Source organism: Rhinopithecus roxellana, chromosome 1 (genome assembly GCF_007565055.1).
Source record: "Rhinopithecus roxellana isolate Shanxi Qingling chromosome 1, ASM756505v1, whole genome shotgun sequence".
In the NCBI taxonomy this organism is placed as follows: domain Eukaryota; kingdom Metazoa; phylum Chordata; class Mammalia; order Primates; family Cercopithecidae; genus Rhinopithecus; species Rhinopithecus roxellana.
In genome coordinates, this window is record NC_044549.1 from 179,097,514 (window position 1) to 179,121,910 (window position 24,397).

The 24,397-nt window shown below is 35.8% G+C and overlaps 1 protein-coding gene across 7 annotated transcripts in view; it reads left to right on the forward strand.

Annotated features, from left to right (window-relative positions):
* The window catches only part of ATP2C1 (ATPase secretory pathway Ca2+ transporting 1), a 158,541-nt gene that overhangs the window by 100,448 nt on the left and 33,696 nt on the right, over positions 1–24,397 (forward strand). For all 7 annotated transcript variants that reach the window (XM_010380319.2, XM_010380329.2, XM_010380337.2 and 4 more), the window contains 8 exons: positions 4,485–4,609; positions 5,463–5,560; positions 7,647–7,742; positions 7,832–7,921; positions 10,098–10,202; positions 15,727–15,883; positions 19,643–19,813; positions 20,977–21,074. In XM_010380319.2, coding sequence (XP_010378621.1) covers positions 4,485–4,609; positions 5,463–5,560; positions 7,647–7,742; positions 7,832–7,921; positions 10,098–10,202; positions 15,727–15,883; positions 19,643–19,813; positions 20,977–21,074 — 940 coding nt within the window. The remainder of the gene's footprint in view (positions 1–4,484; positions 4,610–5,462; positions 5,561–7,646; positions 7,743–7,831; positions 7,922–10,097; positions 10,203–15,726; positions 15,884–19,642; positions 19,814–20,976; positions 21,075–24,397) is intronic.

Here is a 24,397-nt window from a genome sequence, read left to right on the forward strand (position 1 = left end):
CATAAGAGTATAATATCGCTACATAAATAGTTCAGAAGTCATATATTAAAATTACCTCCAGAAAAATGAAAATGTATATATATGGTAATGAAGAAAACCCACACTAGATGTCTGGAATTACTAATGCATTATTGCCTTTTTATATATAAATAGACAATTAAGGATTGGCTAATTGAAAATTAGCAGCATGAAAGAGAAAGTTCACAATATAGAAATTGAATAATCAATTTCAGAGGAAAACGAAACATTGAAGAAATGAACACAGATTTAAAAACCAAGTGTTTGTATTTTCGGAGACTTGTGAAGAAACTGCATCCATGAGATAGATGGTTGTAGAAAAGGATCAGAGAACAGAAAGAGTTTTTAGAAATTAAGATTATGAATGCTGAAATTAAAAATTCCATTGAAGGGGTGTAATATAAATTCAAAGAGGTTCCTCCCCTAAAAAGAGTAAAAAGTCTTAGAAAGAATGAGATAAAATGATGAAAAGGAATAATTTCAGAAATACTATTTCTAACTAATTGGAGTTTCAAAAAGATGTAAGGAGAAATTATGTAAGATATGACACACAAATATTTTCTCAAGCTAAGGCAAAATAAGTCTTTATAGATTGAAAGAATTCACTAAATGCCAAGCAGAATGGAAAAAACTTCAACCTTGATACATAATTGTGAAACTAAAGAAAAAATGTCAGGACATCTACAAAGGAAGGGTAACTACGCTGGCATCAGACTTCTCATTAGCAACTGCAGTTTCTACCACGGGGTCTTTTTAGGTTCTTCTAAACATTCCAACTCACAAGACATTCACAGACCACATCTGATACCTGTGCCCTGAACACAGCAGGGTAACTTCAGGCAGCCTTCTAAGAGTCTGCAGCAGTCCATGTAGCAATTCACTCAAGTAAAAGGAGATAAGGTCAACCTTGTGAGTGTGGGATTTACCTTGGGTTAAAATATCTCTATGAGAGACATATTTTGAAACATGTGTTTCCAGATGCCTGCAAGGGACGTGTCTAGTTATAAGAGTTACTACACTTTAGAAACTCAAAGCTATGACTTCCTATAAGATAATTATAACTTTCCTCGTCCAGAGAGATTTTATTAGTCCCTTAATTCCTTAATCATAGCAGTGTTACCTAGCAGCATATTTGATATATTATTCTTACCAGGTCACTAGGTGAATAGAACTGGAGTTAATCAAATCCAGAAGGGGAAGATTATTTTATTAGCTCTTCATCCATAGCAACATCAGATTGCATTAGAATATAGTGGAGCAGTGGTAACAGATTACGGGGCAAATGATCATAAATCTGTAAATTAGGCCTAGCCAAAGGATTGGTCCGATTAGTTACAAATAAGTAGGCAAGTAGAACATTCATTTCCTACCCATCCTTGTATGAATTCCAGCAAAACACGGGTGAAGGAAAGTAAGATGATAATAGACATAAGAAAGGGCAAGAATAAGGAAAAGAAATCCTGGTAGACATCTGTTGTAGGCATAGGAAATATTTCAAATATTAGAACAAAAGTCAATGTCTTTCAAAAAGAAAAGTCAAATAGATTACAAGGAATCATGAATGAGAAGTAAAAAGATATTTGTGATATAGTGAAGGAATTTTTTTTTTTTATTTCTCAAGGGGGTGAAAATGCAATTTGAAACTCTTGGTTTAAATTTGTATTTAAAAAAGCCATGGGTTAAATATAAAATAAATTTAAAATAGGGAATAAGTTTGAGATATTAAACACTGACATATTATCCATTGGATCATTTTTAGTTTTTGAGGATTTGGGGTTTTATTTGAGTTCTTTTTGTACAGATTGACATATCATAACTTTTATTTTTTCTTCAAGGTCTTCCAAAGGACAAGAAACTTAAAAATTTTCAAACAGAATAAAACTCATTCTGTTTTGCAATTCTGTTTTGCAGTATGGATCCACTGGAATCTTTTATAAATATAAGCTACATTATGGGACCTTTAATGATCCTATTTTTCCTCTTGAAGTATGTTACAATTTCTTCACCCTAGGAAATATTTTAACAATTATTTGCAAGAGTGCTGAAGATGACTAAAACAATAAGAAAGCAGAAAAATGATGGAATCATTTAGAAGGTTGATGTAATAAAATAAATCATCACTATTCTCTTATTATTTAGTTTTCTTATTGTGTTTCCTAAAGTATTGCATCATTTAAGAAGGTGTAAAAGAAGTCAAAAGGCACAGTCTTTAGGTTCGTTTGTTATAGCTTTCATTGAACAAAAGTGAGAATTCAAAATTTTTCACTTTCTACTATAATGGCAAAAAGAATAATTGACAGAGAAGACTTTTCACAATGATTAGGCAAATCAGAAGATCAGTGCAAGGAGCCAAGTAGAAGCACTGTAGGCTGTAAGGATGTGGGTGAAATTAATCATACAAGTGAAATCTCAAGACTGAGTCTTTGGATGATGATACTCTAGATCTTCTCAAACTCCTTAGTTTTGATGAGTGAGCAGTCTGTTTTTAAGGACAAAAAAGAAAAAGGTATTCTCTTCCAGTTAATCATTCTGCAGCAAGGACTCTATCATGCAGTAGTTTTTAGCAAGAATCTGGACCATCTCTTTTTGCTAAACGAATATATGACCCTATTTCATTCATCTTTTATGATGTTTACCAGCATTGACTTCATACTGTTTTTAAATGGAGAACTGCTGAAGACTGGTATGAATATAAAAGTGATTAAAAGGAAATAGATTATGCAGAAGTAGAAAAATTCATTGGAGTCATCATTGTAATTGGTGTTTATAAATCTAAAATTGAAAATGTTTTGCAGTCATGGACCAAAGAAGGTAGCTGTTCTCTTTTCAACACAATTGGGAACCATCAATGGTTTTAGAAGTGTTGCAATTTGACAGAACAAATGCAAGAAAGAAGAACTAGAATGATAAGCTAGAGCCTGTTAGAAATATGTTTTGAAATCTGAAATCAGTATTTATAAGATAAATATGTTCCAAGTTCACCAAAAACAGTGGATGAGCAGTTAGTTGCATCCAAAAGATGTTACCCATTTCAGGTATAGATGCCTTCAAGCCCAGGAATAGTTTTGGGTTATCGTTAAAATGAAAATTTAGAGTGAAGTTTTTTACAATTTATTTATTCCTCTACAAAGTTTTGCTAAGATGACTTAAATATAAGATTGAAAAGATTCATTGTATCTAGATTGTAAGTGATGATGCCTATTTTTCCTTAATGGAAGCATTTTAAAAAGGAAAAAAAAAAAAAAAAAAGGATTCCTTTTGAGCTAGGAACATTCTCTTTGAGTAGCCCAAAGGAGAAAAGGAAGTATTAATGATAATACATATTTCTTGACTCTTCAGTGTGTATTGTTTAGCTAATAATATTGTTGCTTATTTGCTTTCAACTTTAAAATCAACCAGTAAATAAAGCATGAAATAGTCAATTACGGTTATAGAAACAGATGCTAATGTACTAGATTATGCAAAGAGAAGTTGGTAATGGAAATTAGGAAGTAGAAGCAGCAGAGGGAACAGTGGTAGAATGAAGGGTTGGATTGCTTATGTCCTTATTTCTAGCAGAGTCAAGAGGTAGTATTTGGAATGGCACAAAGAAAGACTTGTTATTTTTTAATTATAAAAGACAAGAGTGAAATGATTTTTTAAACTGTGATAAAATACACATATCATAAAAATTTATAGTTTTAAGGAGTTAAGTTGGTGGAGTTAAGTATGGTCACAGTGTTTTACAACTGTTAACTGCTATCTGGATTCAGAACCTTTTCATCATGCCAGAAGAAAACCCTGTACACATTAAGCAGTCGCTCCCCAGTTTCCCTCTTCCCCTAGCCCCTGGCAACCATTCACTAATCTGCTGTCTCTATGGATTTGCCTTTTCTAGATATTTCATATAAATGGAATGATAGAATATGGGACCTTTTGTATATGTCTTTTTTCACTTAGCAAGGTTTTCAAGGTTTATTCATGTTGTAACATGTGTTAGTACTTCATTCCTTTTTGTGGCTAAAGTAATATTCCATTGCATGGATGTCACAATTTTACATTTATCAGTTGATGAATATTTGGCCTGTTTCCATCTTTTGGCTATCGTGAATAGTGTTGCTGTGAACATTCATGTATAAGTTTTTGTTTGAACATTTATAGTTATCTGTATTTTATAGATGAGGACAGTAAACTGCAGACCTAGATTAGTAAGTAGCTCAGGATCACACAAGTAAGAGATGGTGAAGCCAGGGATACAAATCCAGGCAATTTGATGTCAGAACCTACATTTTTTAACCACTGTGCTTAACCTGGCAGCTACTAGGTATCCAGTAAATGTTAACTTTCTCTTCCTTTTGAGAAGTTTATTTTTTAGGTATTGACTATATTAATTTTGCATTTTATTAAGCTTTAAGTAACATCCAATTTAAATTTTGCTGTGAGTATTGTTTAACCTATATTTTATACTTTGTATATATTGGTTATAGTTTGGCTGTAGCAGCAATTCCTGAAGGTCTCCCCATTGTGGTCACAGTGACACTAGCTCTTGGTGTTATGAGAATGGTGAAGAAAAGGGCCATTGTGAAAAAACTGCCTATTGTTGAAACTCTGGGTAAGTCTGTGTTAAGAGCATTCTTATGCAATGATGCATAAATTTATGTCAATAGTGAATCATCTCAGAGTTTTACAATTTTTATCTTAGAGATTTGCATAATGATGTTTGGCTTATGGCAAAATTGGATATGGTTTTAACAACCGAAAAAGGCAATTAAAAATTCCTATCCCTTAGGTAAGGGGCTTGAAGAGAAATCTTTCTACATCATAATGTTCTAATGCTCAAATCATGTTAAGAAAAATCCATACAGCAACTGAAATCTTGGAGTAAAATTAATAGAATTTTTTTTTTTGTGACGTGTCAAAGAAGATAATGTATTATTACAGATCCCAAATGTCATACTTGAGTTGAATTTGCCTGTAAGAACAGTAAATTTATAGTAGTTATCTTGCTCTAACAAAACTTTATGTGCAATAGGCTTTGAAACTCCAAAAATGTACTGAATTTAATTTCTAGTTTGTATTTTAATATCTACTCCATATACGAGAAACTGAAATACCTTGAAAAATCCCTACTGAAGAAATTATATGGGTTTATATTTAGGAACTCTCCAAACTTTCTAGCAAAGATGTTATATAAGATCATTACATAAAGCTAATGTGAAGTAACTTTGTAGAAACTAACTGTATGTAAATAAGAAAATGTCAACATCTAATTTTTATTTTTAATTTCAGAAACTGCTTATGCTGAAACAAGCATAATGAGGGAAGTTAATCTAAAATTACCAATGAGTTTGATCTCTATAAAATTCAGAGAAGTAGGACAGGATTCTAGTCTTTGATTTGTTTTTTAAATGAACCTATATTTCTCCTTGATTCTTTTGGTGACTTGTAATGATTTAATTCTTTAGGCTGCTGTAATGTGATTTGTTCAGATAAAACTGGAACACTGACGAAGAATGAAATGACTGTTACTCACATATTTACTTCAGATGGTCTGCATGCTGAGGTACTCTATAGGTTTTTAACAAACAAAAACAGTATCGCTTTAAGAAACTTGATGTTTAACATTCCTAACAGTTCCAGTGTCTTACCTTCAAAAGGGCTGTAAATTAGTAGCGGAGTTATTTTCTCTCTCTGTGATTCTACCAAGTCTTTGTCTCATTTCGCTTGTACACTTGTTCAATCCAAAACTTTGATTCCTCCTTGACATCTCTCTTTCGGTCACCCCTTCATCTATCCATAATTAAATCCTGCCAATTTTGACTTCTAAAGAATTTTCCCAGCCATCTACTTTATAGCCAGCTTCTTTAAGTTACCGCCATTTCTCACCTGCCATTCTGATAAAGCTTTTTGACTGGTCTTTATCCATTCTTGATGCCCTCACTCCGTAAGTAGCTCGAGGGATCCTTTTAGAACCAAATTTTTAGCATGTCACTCCATAAATTAAGATGCTCCAATGGTTTTCCATTGTGATTAGGATCCTGAACTGTGGCCTCTCAAAGTCGTACATGTTCTGTCCCGTATTTTCCCCTCTATCCTTATATGGTACCCTTTGCTTTCTATGCACTAAATGTACTGGCTTTATAGTTCTTTTGATGTGACACAATTATTCCTACTTTAGGAACTTTGCTGCCTTTCTCACTGTTTAGGATAGTCTAATGCCTCTTCATCCTTTGCACCTTAATTCAACCCAATTCTTCAGAACACCCAGAAGTGGCCCTATGTTATATGTTTTCTTAGCATTTCATACCTCTTAGTCCTTATCTTAGGTAAAATTTTCTGTCCCTTTTCCTCATTATAAGAGAACAGGAACTATATTGCCTAGCACAGAGCCTGCTTCATAATAATAAATACTTGATAAATGAATAAATAAATGAATGAATGAATCATTTTATTTTAACAATTATATATTGATACATTGTCTCTTAAGTGCACATCACTGTGCACTGAAGATGCTTATGGACAAGTCTAATCCTACTCAGTCTCTGCAGGATTTTTGACTGGAATGCTCTTAACACTACTTATGTTGGGTACAGTAATTTAAAATGTATTTATAGCTAATTCTTTGAGAAAAATAAGCATTAGACAAATTGACAGAAGTTGTACTTGGGTTTATTTACGTCCATTTTACATAGGTTTTGAAAAGAGACTCGATATTTATGGTGTTAGATTTGGTCAAAGATCCCCCATGCTGTGTTGGTGAATGTGCCCTTTCTGGATGATTCAGAAGGGTCATTGGGATTACATGTGCTTATATGATCCAGATATGGAAGGTAGAATATTAGTTTTTCTTTTAAGGTCATGCTATATGTAATGCATTAATCATTTGTTAATTGTTTACCTCTAAATTATGTCATGAAACATTTTTTATTTATTTTTATTTTTAATAGACATGGATCTTGCTTTGTTGCCCAGGCTGGTCTTGAACTCCTGGGCTAAAGTGATTCTTCTGCCCCGGCCTCCCAAGTGTTAGGATTACAGATGTGAGCTACCACACCTGGCCACTAAATTGTATGATTTTTATTGTGAAATTTCCTTTTGTTTGGCTTGGTTTGTTCTAGACATCTGATATAAATACCTGGTTTGTCTCTACCTCTGATTTTTAAAATTGGTGTGTAATATGCTGTGTTAAAGTGATTTGTAAGTGCTAGCATATATCTCAATGTCTCCAGGCCTGCATGTTTGCAGAAAGAATACTTTGAATACTACTTTTGTCAAAGTCACAGGTTTGTGTTATATGTTACATGTGGTAATGGATTTGAGTTCTTTGCAAACTGTAGTATGCTATATAAGTGTAATGTCATATAAGTTTAAGTTTATGTATATTTTCATAGCTTATTCTTTTGATAGTATATTGTAAGTAGAAAACAATGTCTTTTTAGATTAATAATTTTGATGAGATTTAGAATCTATATTTCTTTACTAAATGTCCTTTTTAAAGACAAGTTTTAATACTTTTCTAGATAAACACTTTAACAGTGTCATTATAAATAAAATGAACAGAACTCAGTATAGTTTTTGGGTTTTATAGGTCTTGTCACCAGCACGTGTTTGTAGTGTTTGTATTATTGATCCCACTTTGTGATCTTTAGGTTACTGGAGTTGGCTATAATCAATTTGGGGAAGTGATTGTTGATGGTGATGTTGTTCATGGATTCTATAACCCAGCTGTTAGCAGAATTGTTGAGGTAAATACTTTGTTTTCCAAGACGGTGACTTTCTTCATAATAACTTAAGACACAGTGATAGGTTCATAGTTTATGTGTATTTTTCTTAGGCGGGCTGTGTGTGCAATGATGCTGTAATTAGAAACAATACTCTAATGGGGAAGCCAACAGAAGGAGCCTTAATTGCTCTTGCAATGAAGGTATGTACCTAAATTTCTCTTCTTTGACATATGAGACACTACCCTCACAACAGAACGCAGTGTCATCAATTTCAGTATTACTGGTTTTTAGGTATTGAGTGAAAAAAACTCATACTATTACATTGTTTTTACTATCTTTTGGGTATCAGTTTTACTCCTGTAAATATAAAGTATAGAGGTTTTTCACTATAACTTTATTGTTCACATGCAAGTTACAAACTAATGAACAGTCGTTGATTTCTTATGAAGAAATGTTCCTGTCCTCCACAATATTGAGATCTGCATGTGAAATACTTCATAAATGTGTGTAATTGCTGATAAATACTAACTTTTGAATGAATAAAAGGCAACATTCTTTAGTATTTCTATGTAAAGATAATAACACAGTCATGAGAGAACAGCTTTCTTTTCCCAGTCTTTCCTTTCTGTCCTTTGTTAATTTTTCAAAATGATTGTAAAGTTATAATTTGTTTTGGGCAGAAGAAGTCTCAGTTAACTTTTCATCTGTCCCAATCTGTCTCCTTATCCCCTAAGTCCTATATTTGATTCAGTGAGAAACCTAGTAAGTACAGGCTGTCACTCACAACAAAAATCACTATTCCTACCTCAAGAGTATTCAAAGGAAATTTTGATACTTGTGTAAAGCAAGAGGCTTCTAAATGAGGTTGCTTGAAATGAGAGACAGTATAGAATTACAGGTTATTATAACATATTTAATGAAATAAAATTTACAGTTTTAGAATATATAGTTTCCTTGGCAGAAAAGCACATTTCTGTATCATTTGGTCTCCTTACAACTAAAATAGTATAGTACTCAAAGCATGAATTAGTTATCAAGTATTTCCTGTGTTATGCTTATAAAGATATTAGTTTCTTTGAGAGATAAAGAGTACGAACCTATCTTTTTATGGGCAGAGACCTCACATTTTAGGTAAGGAATTTATACTGACATTCTTGAGATAAAAGGCAATCCAAGACAGCAGACACTGAAATCTTAAACATTAAGTTACATATAAGAACAATGCAAATTCAGAGCTGGGATATGAGGGCTTTGAAGGATAGGAAGGGTTTAGATAAGGTAAGCTAGGGAATGAACTAAAGTAGAAGTAGAGAGGAGTAAAAGAGCATAGAGTGGGTTGTGGCTAATGAATTGGCCAAACTGGATAAAATGAAATGTATTTGTGTGACCAGGAGGATTTTTTTTTTTTTTAAGACGGAGTCTCGCTTTGTCGCCCACGCTGGCGTGCAGTGGCACCATCTCCGCTCACTGCAGGCTCTGCCTCCCGGGTTCACGCCATTCTCCTGCCTCAGCCTCCCGAGCAGCTGGGACTACAGGCGCCCGCCACCACGCCCGGCTAATTTTTTGTATTTTTTAGTAGAGACGGGGTTTCACCGTGTTAGCCAGGATGGTCTCAATCTCCTGACTTCAGAATCCGCCCACCTCGGCCTCCCAGAGTGCTGGGATTACAGTCATGAGCCACCACGCCCGGCCGACCAGGAGGATTTTTATAGACACTGTATGTGGTGGGTTTCTGGAGAACCTTTAAGGCCAAGAAGAAGAGCCTGAACATGTTTCAATAGAAAATAGAAAGCAATACATGGTAGAATTTTGAGTATTTAAGCATTTTTTGATATTTGGAAGATATTTTTTGTTATTTTTGATATTTGCATATTTGATACTGATGCAAAGGTGATTGGGAGGGAAAACAACAATATGACTGGTAGTATTCAGGATATAAAGTGGTGGAGGGTAAGGGACTAGGATGATAACAAGTGAGACATTTGAGTCCCTAAGAAGTGAGAGATTTAATCTGAAACTTCTATTGATTATAAAAATACATGCTCAGAATTGATTGGGTAGTTTTATTTATTTATATCCTGCTTCCTTTCAGAATTTGAGCTGGTAGAGGGATTAATATAGTGGGTGTGGGAGGTTTAGTCAGCGTACAATCCAGAAAACCTGCCTTAGACTCTATCTACATACCTGGGCTTTCATGTTGAAAATGTATACTGATGTGTAGGGAAGTACAGTATATATAAATGGAGCATTTATTCTTTCACCGTTAACTGAAAAATAATCCAGCCAACCTAGCTACAAGTTGTGATCCTTGTTCTTTGTTAAAGGAAAAAATAATCACATATAGGTGAGAATTAACTTTCTTTTTGTGCTATACAGATGGGTCTTGATGGACTTCAACAAGACTACATCAGAAAAACTGAATACCCTTTTAGCTCTGAGCAAAAGTGGATGGCTGTTAAGTGTGTACACCGAACACAGCAGGTATCCATCTGTTTAAAGAATACGTATTTCCTATTTAGCTTAGATGACTAGTTTTTCATTTACCATCCACCTTTGGGTTTAAATAGTCATTGTACATAATAAAGACTTGTTGCTTGAAAGTACGTGTAATTAATAGTACACTCATCTCTTACTGTTTGTGTTCTCTTTGATAGTCTTTCCTTATAGAATCCATGCATAGATATATTCATGGAGTTGTTGCTGTGTGAGCAAACAGCTTAAATGAGTTGTAGCCTAGTCTCAGTCTCCTAAAGCTTGTGACATCTGGTTTTTTCAGAATTTTTTCAGTTCTTCATGGCAGTTCCTTATAAGGTCTTTGCAGACTGTGTTTCAATCTGTGTTCTTTCACTGAAGGAATGTCTTATCTTCAGAACAAATGAAACCACCTTACTTTTTGAAAAGTAGTTTGCAAATGTATGTAATTCATGTTGATTACTCCAGCTTACAAGCTGACAAAATGACATACCAATATTTTAAGCTGCCACCTTATTCCTGGGTGCTTTAGAAATTTTTCCAGTTAGTGTAATAAGAGTTCTGAATTATCTACAGTGTATGATTATATCACTCATAGTTGCTATTACCAGCTTGATGTTTAAACTGAACTTTAAAAAATATTGAAGCTTAGGCTGGATGCGGTAGCTCACACCTGTAATCCCAGCACTTTGGGAGGCCAAGGCTGGTGGATCACCTGAGGTCAGGAGTTTGAGACCAGCCTGACCAATATGGTGAAACCCAGTCTCTACTAAAAATACAGAAATTAACCAGGTGTGGTGATGTGTGCCTGTAGTCCCAGCTACTCAGGAGGCTGAGACAGGGGAATTGTTAGAATCCAGGAGGCGGAGGTTGCAGTGAGCCGAGATCGCCCCACTACACTCCAGCCTGGGCGACAGAGTGAGACTCTGTCTAAATAAATACACACACACACACACACACACACACACACCCCACACACACACCCTTAAACTTTCCTTCACTCTGTTGCCTAGGTTGAGTGCAGTGGCATGACCTTGGCTCACTGCAACTTCAACCTCACGAGCACAAGTGATCTTCCCACCTCAGCTTCCCAAGTAGCTGGGACTGTAAGCACGTGCCACCATACCTGGCTAATTTTGCTTATTTTTTGTAGAGATGGGGTTTCATTATGTTACCTAGGCTGGTCTTGAAGCCCTGGACTGACATGATCCTCCTACCTCGGCCTCCCAGAGTGCTGGGATTACAGGCGTGAGCCACTACGCCTGGACTTATTTGTTATTTTTATAGTTCCTTTGACAGGAATGACTAGTTGGTTATATGTTTTTACCTATGAGCAAACACATGATTTTTGCATATGATACCTATGATTACATCTCTGTAGAAAACAGGAATGAAGGGATCTCCCTTCATTCATATAAGTGGAAACATAAAAGGAAGGCCAAGTTGGTTAACACTGAACTTTGAATTGAAGTCTTCCAGGACCTATGTTCATGAGGGCCAAAAAAAAGATTTCCGTCTGTTCTTTAAAGGAACTTTTATAAACTTAGGTGAAAGAAGACAATTGGAAATAAAACTACGAAAATAAAATGCTTTACACTTTAAACCTTTTAATGTAAAGCTTTCAGAAATTGCATTAAACTTAAGCGATTTTCAGCTGATGGCCCTTAACCATATAGTTACATGGCAAGAATATGCATATGACTTTTTTTGATAGGTCTGTTTCACTACATTTTATAAACCATCGCTCAGTACTTGAAGATAGTGTGGCTCATGTAATGTTTAATAATTTTACTTTTCAGCAACTTTTAATGTTATCTTACCAAAGTTTTACATTGGAAGACTAAATCTTCTTAGTTGTGGGAGTGGGGGACAGAAAGTAGCAGGATATGTTTGGAAACATTTGATTCTTCTTCTCATTTGCTCACCTGAAGAGTTCCTCTTGCAAAACAAAACCAACCGGTGAAATGAACGAACAAAACCCCAACCCACAGATGTGACTCAGGATCTGTAAGAAGTCAGCCTGACACAGATAGGGAAACTTACCAATTTAAAAGTAACTTCGGTGGCTAGTTTGCTTTTAAAGGACTTTCACTTGAACATGACTATATATATTTACTATCTCCCTGAAACCCATGAAAATCACTAACAAGGAATAAAAGATACAAACTCAGGAAGTATAGGGAAGATTCAAAGGTGCCAGGTACCTTTGGAGGCAGGGAGTAAGGCATAAGGCTAAAAATAGTAGAGATATTTGAAATTCTGAATAAGGAACCAACAGAACTCCCCCAAGTACCTTTGCTGCTGCTTTAGGCCAGATGGTTAGCCTTCCTTTACCCCTGTGGAACACCAGAAATCTGGGGATAAGAGTAGAGGGTAGGAATAAGCCTTAAGACTGAAAACAATGATTAAGAAGATGTCATTGTCCTGAAGGGTAAAGCCCTAGTTCTTAACACCACTTGTCTCTTAGAATACATGAAGGCTGGCATCTCCCTACTCTCATTCCCTAAGTAAGAAGATTCAAGAGTTTTAGAAAAGCTGCCTGGTCTCGTAAGGCAGCGGTCCCCAGCCTTTTTGGCACCAGGGATTGGTTTCCTGGAACTCTTCCACACACAGGGAATGGTTTTGCAATGACACTGGTCCACCTCAGATCCTCAGACATTAGATTCTCATAAGGAGTGCACACCTAGATCCTTTGCATGTGTAGTTCACAATACAATTCATGCTCCTATGAGAATCTCATGCCCTGGCTAACCTGACAGGAGATGGGAGCTCAGGCAGTAGTGCTCGCTTGCCTGCAGCCCAATTCTTCTTTGGGCTGGGTTCCTAACACACCACGGACTGTACTGGTCCACTGCCTGGGAGTTGGGGAGCCCTGTCATAAGGGGCACCTCTGAGCTAAACTATTTGTTCATTGGAAGCACTTACCTACTCCTGGACTTCATCTCATCACCCTACAAGAAGGCTTACCAGTTGATCCTTAGCTCTGCCAGTGCTCATGGAGCTTCTAGTCTTTTAATTTCTTCACTCTTAAAAACAAGTAACAGGGAGGGATTACTAGATACTTGGAGAAAATCTTTAGTATGAAAGCCAAAGACCAAACCAACAGAGAAAGGGGTCTTAGAGAAAGGTAATGACAGATGCTAAAGAAAATTTCCAAAAAACATAAAAAAGATGAAATAACTTTCAATGAAATGTTTATCAAATAAAGTCAAGAAATGTATCAAAGTAGAGCAAAGTCAAAGACGTGTACAGCATAAAAGGTAAGAAAAATAAAAATAAATACAGAAGATCCAGTAATGACCCCGTGGTGGTTATAGGAAGGGTAATAGGAATAGGTTAATAAGAAGAAAGAACAGAAAATGAGAAGATTTTATCAACTAATGTTGGAAACTTTTCCAGAACGAAAAGACTTTGGCATCTTAGAATAAAGTGGCCCACCAACTGCTCAGCACAATACCTGTGTTAAAGCAGGGTGGGGTGACGGATAAACACAAGACCCATAATTAAGAAATTTGAGAACACTTGGAGAGAGAGAATTTGAAGAACTTCTAGAGAGCTTTAAGCAAAGGGGAGATCATATAAAAGGGCTTAGGAACTAAAGTATGGTACTCTGCCACTTAGCCCAGTGGGGTACACTCCAAGACTCCTAGTGGATGCCTGAAACCATGAATAGTATTGAACCTTATATATACCATGTTTTTTTCATTCCAGTAACATAGATGGCTACTAAGTGATTAATGGGCAGGGAGCATATGCAGTGTGGATATGTTGGACAAAGGGATGATGTCCTTGGCAGGACAGAGTGGGATTTCATCACCATACTCAGAATGTTGTATAATTGGAAACTTATGAATTATTTATTTTTGGAATTTTCTATTTAATATTTTTGGACTGCTGCTAAGTAACAGAAACTGCAGGAAGTTAAAATCTGGATAAGGGAGCACTACTTTAATTTCTTTATACTTTTCAGTGAAAACATTGACACTGTAGGCTGCAAGATAATAGAGCAAAGCCTTCAAAATGAGAGGAAATTTATCCCTAGCTAAACTTACAAATGTGAGGATAGAAGAAAAATGTGTCCTACACCACACACCCTTTCTTAGAAAGATATTGGTGGATTAAAAAAACAAAAGAAAAGCGAGACTTAAAGACTTAAAGTTCAGTGAGGATAGAGGTAGAGCATTGTTCCTAGATACCAGTGGTACAGCAGGCCTAGAAATCAGCCAATTAGAAATGGAAAGAAGAGTGAAGGAAGGCGGTCTCCAGTAATAATATAGAGGTAATAGCTTATCTGCTTCTTTGTTGTTGTGAAAAAATACCATGAGAAGGGTTTTATATTACATTGAAGAGTTTAGGAAGAATGAATGATAGGTATACAGAAAACAAAGCAAATTAAAGAGGTTATTAACGTTCTAAAAGACGAAACTTGAACAGGAAAAGAAGTATCCTATTTGAGCTATCAATCAGGATAGGCCATGAAAACAATATCATGCTCTCCTGCTGCTTACCTGTCCCCAAATATCTGCTCATTTTAGTTATTTGGGAACTCAGGCAGATGGAAGCTCCATTTTAATGTGAGCACACATTGTCACAGCAGGGGTAGAAGAATAGGAAATTATGCACCGGCACCTACATTTCCATTTGGAAGTGACACAAGTACTCATGTTTATTGGCTAAAGCAAGTCATGCCTGACTTTCGAAGTGAGGAGGGCAATAGGGAAATACACTCCTACCTACCAGGAGAGCTAGGATATTTGTGAATTGCTGTAGTCATTACCACACTTGTCTTAGCAGCAAGAAGTCTTGATGTAAACAAAATACTGGCAGATTTTGCTTTAACTATATCATAAAGATGGGGGGGGGAATAGGTAGTGGGAATGGGGAAATCAACATCTGTCACAATAGACAGTGTATAAAATTGACACCTGAAGAAGAAGCAGTATAAACATGTTAAAAACATGAGGGTAAATATCAGAGAAAACAGCTAAGAGTGTTAAAATTATTTTGCTTCCATGGAGTAGGACTAGTGGTGAGAAGGGTTGGACAGGAAGCTGCAGTATTTCGTTATAAGCTTTATAAGCTTATTTACCATGATAAAAAAATAAAAGAAAAAGTCTGATAATACCCATAAATACACCGTGATTGGGAGAATTAAATGGTGTTTTAGGTAGATAGGGAGATGTAGATGTATATAGTAGCTAATAGAGAACTTGAACCATTGTGAACTGTTATTTCTCTACCATTTCCTGTTATGTTGCAATGAGCCTCTTTCCACATTCAGAGTGCCAAATTTGGGGCTTGGTATATAGCATTGCCTTTAATGTGTGGGATGGTGGGATAGATGTTTTCTATAAAAGATACAGAAAGCTCCATACAGGAATATTTAATCTTCAGAGTTCAGGTGGCAGTCAAAACCTTAGGCTTGAGTAGCTTCTCTGGGAATTATGAGAAATGAATGCCACTTAATTTTGGAGTCCAATGGAAGGTATGTACAAGTTGAAATTAAACTTGTGTTTGGTACATTTTTTCTTAGGACAGACCAGAGATTTGTTTTATGAAAGGTGCTTATGAACAAGTAATTAAGTACTGTACTACATACCAGAGCAAAGGGCAGACTTTGACACTTACTCAGCAGCAGAGAGATGTGTACCAACAAGAGAAGGCACGCATGGGCTCAGCGGGACTCAGAGGTAAGGCTATTTCAGCATAGTCCCCTGGGGTGGAAAGGTAGCGCCTTTTTTTAATTGCAGATGAATTCATGCTTCACATCTCAGCTGTCCAACTCTTCCAGGCTTTGTAGAACCCTTGCCGGTATTGAGGTGTTGTGTTTTAGTTAGTTAATTGGCCCTCAAAAGATGGAAATTTGAGAATGTGGCAAAATATGAATCACTGGTTCTTTTAGATCTCCAGAGGTCTTTGAGTAGTTGTTAGAAATTTTATTTTAAACAAGTTTATCTTGTGAGAAGGGAAATGGATCAGGGTAAAATGGTGTTACTCTCTTTTTATCATTTTGTCTTAAAGACAAAAATAATTTTCTAAAAATTGAGTCTGAAGCCTCTAATATATCCCTTAAGGTGATTGCTAACTTGATATGTTACTGTTCACCAGGGAGGTAAAGAAGTCCCCAGATAACTGCTTACTTATATGCTGCTAACTGAGCAGTGATGGGGAGAGGGTCTGCTGGACACACACACATCAGGCCACCTCTCCTAGGGATGTCATGTGTAAGACTAGGGGGTTGGTGGTTGGTGTCCTAACCTGATTCTTACCTTCTGGATAGTCATCTGGCTTCTGCAGAATATATATAGTTATGTAGTCTCAGAGCACTTGGAAGAGTTGGCTTCCTTAATTTTATTATTTTAATGAAATAGGAGTCTAAGCACTACAATTTCTGGGAGGAAGAAAAACAAGTTATGTGAGAAATGTTTTTATTTGTTGTTCACTTAAGCAAAGGCTTTTTTTTTGAGTTTTAAACATTTGCATGCTTTTATAGGGCTTCTGTTCTTAAACTAAGTTTGGAAAGGTGCTCTTATCAGCAGAGAACACTGCTCCCAGCCTGCTGCCATTGCTTTATGCCCTTCTCTCTGAACCTTCTGTGCCAGCCACTAGGCTGCTGAACCAAGATCACTCTTCATACCCCTGCCCCCAGAGCTTGGTGCATCTCATCTGGGATACGGGCTGTATTGTGACCATCTTAACACTTCATCCCCTGTCTCCAAGGAAATGGGAGGCAGAGACTCGTGGCTGAGAAGTTATTTTGCAAATGGATATTTTGGATGGAAAAAAATTTAAAGGAAAACAACTTTTCCTTCCCCCTTTTAATGTAAGAGGCTTTGATGGCAGGTTCTAGAGTTTCTGGGGTTTCATCCCAAAGGCCTGAGTCTGTAACATTCTCTGGATCCCCCCACCTCAGTCCTCAAGCTTTCTGGACCCCTGAAGCCAAGGCAGATTCTTTCTCTCAGCATCAGTTCTGGGGCAGGAGGAACCTCTTTTCTGGTTTACTTGGGCCTGACCCAGGGTCTCTGAAACCACAGGGTTTTGATATGTTTTTATCAAGCCAAATGTACAAATGCTAACTGACACTCTGGAGAATTGAGCACAGGGGTTGCCCTCATACATTGTACCCTCGCTCCCTTCTGAACAGTTGGCAAACCAAACTGTTTGGTGGCCCCAGCTGCTGGAAGCTGAGATACTCTGGCTCAGGGTAGTGCTTTGTTCCCTTTACACTCCTCAACTTTCCACCTCAGCTAGGGAAAGAGAATGACAGTTAAGGCTTGGCCCAGGATTACAATCCTTAGAGCAAGTGGGAGTTTCAGAGACTTAAGGGGCACTGCAGGGAGGCTTTGCTGCCACAAAATTAGGGTTTTGATTGCTAAAGCCTGTGTATGAAGGGGCAGTGGCAGCTCCACTGAGCCAATCCTGGGAAGACTGGTGCAGAGGGCCTGTTACTCCCCTGATTCATCTCCTTCTTGATTGCTGACATCTGGGGCTTTGACCCTTTCTTTTTAAATTTACTTTTGCTAAGATGCACTTACTTATTTTTTAAAAAGACTGTTGGTGGACAAAATGTAAACCCATTTCTCTCCTCTTTTGAACTTCTGGGATGTAATCACTTCGAGTTTGTTGGCTTTGTTTCCAGCTATTAATACAGCATTAAAAGAGTGGAGAAAAAAAGGTAGGGAACTCTTAGCAGCACTTAGCAAGAGGTTTTAAAGTGGCATGCATTTAGAGTACTTAAAGAGGTTTTGAAGGTCTAGTGTATGCTCCCTCTTTTTCTTAGTTTCTGGAACAGAGTTTTCCTACCTCGTTATAATGACTAACTCTTTTCATATGAAGGATTGTGGAGGTTTGTGTATGTGTGTTTTGTATTGTAACATTATGAAGTAGACCAGAGTTGGTAGAGGGGAAATTTTTTGTTGCACAGGGTTTTGGGAAACATTCTGCTCATTTGTCTCTTGCTTCATGTCTTTTCTTCTTTATCTCCCCTTGTGCTCCATTTCCCTCCTCCCCCTGCGATTACCATAATGAAGAACAGAAAGATTTTAAACCTCAGTTGATATGTACTTACGTTATATCTTATAAAACTTAAGTTTCTAAAATACTGTGGTTCTTAATTTTTATATTAGAGTATATTTTGTTTTATGTCAGGGGTTCTTCACATGAAAAAAGTTTACCTCTCCTTGACTCAGAGAGTAGCAACAGATTTTCATTGGTGCTAAAGAAGCAAATAAATACAGGATACTAACCTCTAGACTAGTGCCACCCCGCCATTAGGAGTATGCAGAGCTGATCTTTCCGTCTTAGGATTTGCTGACGTACATTTTTGTCACTGTCCCCTTCTGTTACCATCAGCCTCTATCCCAACACCAGAAACTGTGAAGTGGCTCATTCTCTCAAGGGTGAAAGCCTTTGGAGCCCATATCTACATGAATAGTTAGGTATATGACTCTTACACATTGGAAAAATAGAATTATTTGCCTTTAACCTTGATTTTTTTTGGGGGGTATATGTAATCTTTCATACCTTCTGCTTAAACAAGAATAGATACTTTCTTTGGTCTCTCTGGGGCTTTTCAGTCTCCCCTTGACTTATTTATGTTTAGTTTGTATGTGCATGTTGTTCAGTCTAATGTCTCAGATGCAGGTACATCCCTTTGGTTAATGAAAGTAGTTACTGGAGTTCCATAATTCTGAGAGCAAGCTAAATGATATTTGGGAAATGAAAAGTATTTTGTACTTTATCTTACATGCCCAAGGATGACAGGGAAATAAGTAGAAATAATAATATGATGGTGTTATTTACATACTCTTAGAGAACCAAAGTTACAAATAAGAAATGTCTGTTCATGTTATGGAAAGAGTAAAAGAATTCAAACTATTGTTGGTATTTATGGTTTTACAACTGCTTTCCAAATTAACTTTACCTTCCAGGAGTTTTCATGTACAAAGTTGTTACAGGCTGTGTATAATTAATTAATACAGCCTTCTCTTCAAAGTGTTTAATTTTTCTGGAGATCTTGCAAATAGAAAGATGAAGATCCATTGGAAGCCACCTTCAAAGGTGTTTGTTTAAAATTGACTTTAAAGCTTGACAAACCCATAGTTTCTCTAAATAATTAATTCTATTTTCTAAAGAGACGGTAGTTCCTGTTGAAAGTAGCTGCATGTGGTTACTATGTGAAGATACTGTTCATTTTCCGTCTCTTGCCTACTCTGCCCTTCAGTTCTTTAGTTTGATTCTTTTTAGTTAAAACAGCTTAAAGGGACCCCATATCCAGAACCATTAAACTATAATGTTTTGGTCTGTAACCAATTTGATTTTACAAATGACATTATAGTCTTAAGTGATTTATTTAAGAAGTGTTACTGTCTCCAAATTCTGTCAACTAGATTCTGATGTTTTTGTGACTCACTTTTTTTGTTGTTGTTTGGATTTTATTATTTCCTAAGTTCTTGCTTTGGCTTCTGGTCCTGAACTGGGACAGCTGACATTTCTTGGCTTGGTGGGAATCATTGATCCACCTAGAACTGGTGTGAAAGAAGCTGTTACAACACTCATTGCCTCAGGAGTATCAATAAAAATGATCACTGGAGATTCACAGGAGACTGCAGTTGCAATCGGTATAACTAGACTGCTTTCTTTTGTTTTCGATAGTTTTTCTTAAAATATTGTGGTGCATAATTTTGTGAAGTATTAGATATGAATATGTTTATGTAATATTGAGATTATACAGTTGAAATCGACTCATGGTTTTGCTCATGGTCTATATAAAGTTTGCAAAACTGATTATAGTTTTAAAAGTAGTAACATTGACATGCATAACTAAATCATGAAATCACATGTATTTTATTCACAGAGGGTAATTATTTTTAATCTCATGATCACCGTGATGACAGAATAAAAGCACTAGATGATGAATATCAAAGCAAACATGAAACTTAGTTTTTCCTTTCAACTTAAGTATAATTTTCAAAGCAGACTTGTGCATAATTTGGAAGAAAATAGCTTGTTATATGTATTTGTTTTTTATCATGTATACCTATATTTGAATGCTATTTAAGATTACCTTAAGAAGTATAATAAAGGCGGAAAAGAGAATGAAAGTGAATTTCCCAGAGCCTCTAAACTGTAATTCATACTGATAAATTTAACAGTTGGCTAAACTCCATTAATTCTTATTTGGAGAGGGGCTAGTCCAGGAGTTTCGAACTATATATGGTCTAAGAATAGGTCACTAGGAACATGATATTATTGGAAGAATAACTTTTCAATGTTTATTTTCATTTATGTATAACTACATGATTACCGCAGATCCACCACCATTTTGTCTGGCTTTGGACACTGTACTTAAAATACACTCTGATCTTCATTGCATTTCAGCTGCTGAGCAGAACCTGATTGGCCTAGTTTCAATTGTTAGGTATGCTGGCTTAAACAGTCAAAATTCTTTTTTTTTTCTTTTTTCCTGTAGAGACAGAGTCTTGCTATATTGCCCAGGCTGGTCTTGAACTCCTGGGCTCAAGCGATCCTCTAGCCCCGAAGTGCTGAGGTTACAAGCCTGAGCCACCGTGGCCAACCTTGAAAATTCTGTATTCTTAAATTTAAACAAAAATAAAAGTCAAACATAAAACCCTAGACTTAATATTGATTCAGACAGGTTTGTATTACTAGTAGGTAAAAAAAGAGAATACATAGCAAATCATACTAACTGAGCATTATGTTGACTTAGCCCGTCAAGCGAAAACAATTTGGTTTGTTACATTTTCTCTCTCATTCACTTTAGCCAGTCGTCTGGGATTGTATTCCAAAACTTCCCAGTCAGTCTCAGGAGAAGAAATAGATGCAATGGATGTCCAGCAGCTTTCACAGATAGTACCAAAGGTAGGCCTAAACTAAAGCCTTTTAGACTGAAAGGCCTTATTCTAAGTGTTACCATTTCTACTACTATCTTAATGAAACTGTTTAATTTTGAATATCAGGGATTTAAGTAACCACCAGATTTGTTGGTTCAAATCCTGAAATGCAGTCTTATCATTGAAGTAGTCTTATGGATTATTTATGATATGATGTTTATGAATATCAGTGAAAAATTGTTAATTTTATCAAGAACCAGATTTCCTCTGAGAAAAGTACTGTGGAAATTAAAAGTGCTTGTATTTATGAATTAGACGATAGAGAGAGATCATTGCTTTATACTTCTTACTCTTTTGTTCAATTTTAATTTTAGCATGAGTATGTAATTTTTTTTTTAGGTACAATTTACATATAGTAAAATGCACCTATTTTAGTGTATAGTTCTGAGCATTGACAGATGCATGCAGTCTTATAATCACCACCACAGTCAAGATATAGAACAGTTCCATCATCCCCTCAGATTATCTTATGCCTTTTTGTGGTTACCTTCTCTCCCCCTACTTCCACGACTTGGCAGCCACTAATTCGCTTTTTGTCTCTGTCACTTTACCTTTTCTAGAATGCACTAAAAATTGAATCATACCGTATGAATGAAGCTTTTGAATCTGCTTCTTTCACTTAGCATAATGCATTTGACATTTATCTCTGTCGGTGGTGTGTATTAGTAGTTTGTTGCTGTTTTTTAAAGTAATAATTCTATTATGGATGTACCTTACCTATTCACCAGTTTAAGGACATTTAGATTGTTTCCACTTTTTGATGATTATGAATAAAGCAGCTGTCAACATTTGTGTACAGGCTTTTGCATGAAAATAAATTTTCATATCTCTTAGGTAAATACCTGCGAGTGATTGCTGGGTCATACACTTAATGTATGTTTAATTTCATAAGAAACTGCCAAATTGTTTTACAAAATGGCTTTATTATTTTGCACCCCCACCAGCAGTGCCTGGAACTTCTAATAGTCCTGCATCCTCCCTAGCACAAGGGATTGTCATTGCCCTCATCCCCCATTCTAATAAGTGTACAATGGTATCTTACGATGATTTTAGTGTGCATTTCCCTCACAACTAGTGATATTGGGTATCTTTTCATATGCTTATTTGCCATCCATATATCTTTTTCAGTGAAGTGTCTGCCCTGCCTATTTTTAAAAAATTATGTTTTCTAATTATTGAATTTTGAGCATTCTTTATATAATGTGGATACAAGTCCTTTATTAGATATTTATTTGAAAATGTTTCTTTCCAGTTGGTAGTGTGTCTTTTCCAAGAGGGGAAGTTTTTAATTTTGATTAGGTCTGGTTTTTCAATTTATTCTTTTATGGACTATGCTTTTGGTATCTCAGAACTCCCTGCCTAACCCAGGTTCACAAAGATTTTCTTTGTGTTTTCTTATAGAAGTTTTATAGTTTTGGGTTTTATACTTAGGTCTGTGATCCATTTTGAGTGTGTTTTTTGCGTATGTTTTAATGGGTTAAGGTTTATTTTCTTTGCATATAGGTGTTCAATTATTCCAGGAACATTTGTTGAAAAGACTATCCTTTTTCCATTGAAATACTTTTTTACTTTTGGTTATAATGCTTTTCTAACAAATTATTTGTAGGAAGAGAGGAATCTTCTGCCCCACAGCAGAGTAACTTCTTTAGAGCCAGGTTCCCTGATATGAGATTAATTTACACTTTATTATCTTGGGCTGCCTTGTAAGGGGCCTATCAAAGCTTGGTTTGTGGGTACACAGGTCCCATAGGAAGTGCCCCATAAGAGGTGGGCAGCAGTCTTCCCAGTTGCTGACAGTTCAGATTTCTTGGTTTTATTGTTGGTTAACTTATATATGCACATCTATTTGTATGTCCTTCAAAATAAGCACTTATCTGGAATTTATTTTATTAGCTATTTTGTAGCCATCCATTATTACTAATAAAATGTGCTACCTCTTCCTTCATTTATTTTACACTTACAACTTCAAGTTATATATTCGGAATATGGAATTTTCTTAAATTATTTCTGCATCTTAAGGTAAGGTATGTCTATACTTTTTTGATTAGAAAATTTATTCATTAGTAGTATATGTTCAACATAGAAAAATCAAATGGTATAGAAAAGTAAGAGCTACAATAGAAGTTGTCTGTAATCTAACCCACACTTAGGTTATGCATCCACAGAGTATCCATAATAAGTTAACCTATTATGACTTAAAAAAAATATGTTTAACAAAACCTGGTTGCTACTTTATACTGTTATAATTCTGAACATTCATTTTATATAACTGGCATTTCTGAAGTCAGTTATTATTAGAAAACATGTTTTTAATTGCTGTACAGTATTTTGAGTATACCATGTGTATGTGTGTGTAAATGCACAGCATATATATATATATATATATATATATAGTTACATAACCATTTTCCTGTTGAAATTTGAGCTTCTATTCTTTTTACTACTGTAAATGTTCCTTTAAGGATAATGACAATAGCAACCATTTACTATCTGCCAATGCATGTATTACCTACATTATCTAATTTACTTCTTATAGCTACCTTATAAAAGATAGGCAGCACCACTTTAAAAACTCTAATAATTAATAAGCCCTATTTCTTAGCAGTGTTAGATTTATAGAATAATTGAGCAGATAACAGAGTTCTGCATTCCTACCCCATCTCTACCCTCTACTCCTAGACAGTTCCCCTTCATATTAATAGACTGCATTACTGTAGTATATTTATTGCAATTAGTGAGCTAATATTGATACATTTGTATTTTATTTCATGGTTTACATTAAGGTTTACTTTTTGTGTTGTACCTTCCTAGGGGTTTTGACAAATGCATAATGACATATATCCACCATTACAATTTCTTTTTTTTTTTTTTTTTTTGAGACAGAGTCTTGCTCCACCATTACAGTTTCATACAGAGTAGTTTCATTGCCCTGAAAATCCCTGTGTTTGACATTTTCAGCCCTTCCCACTCCCCTCAAATCCTTGACAACCACTGATCTTTTTACTGTCTCTATAGTTTTGCCTTTTCCAGAATGTGTATGGTTGGAATAATAACGTATGTAGCCTTCTCAGACTGGCTTTTTTTCACTAAGCAATATGCATGTAAGGTTCCACCATGTCTTTTCCTGGCTTAGTAGCTCATTTCTTGTGAGCACTAAATAATATTCCATTGTATGAAAGTGCTACAGTTTATCACTTCACCTTTTGAAGGGCATCTTAATTGCTTCCAGGTTTGGCAATTATACATAAAGTTGCTCTAAACATTCATATACAGGTTTTTGTGTAGACATAA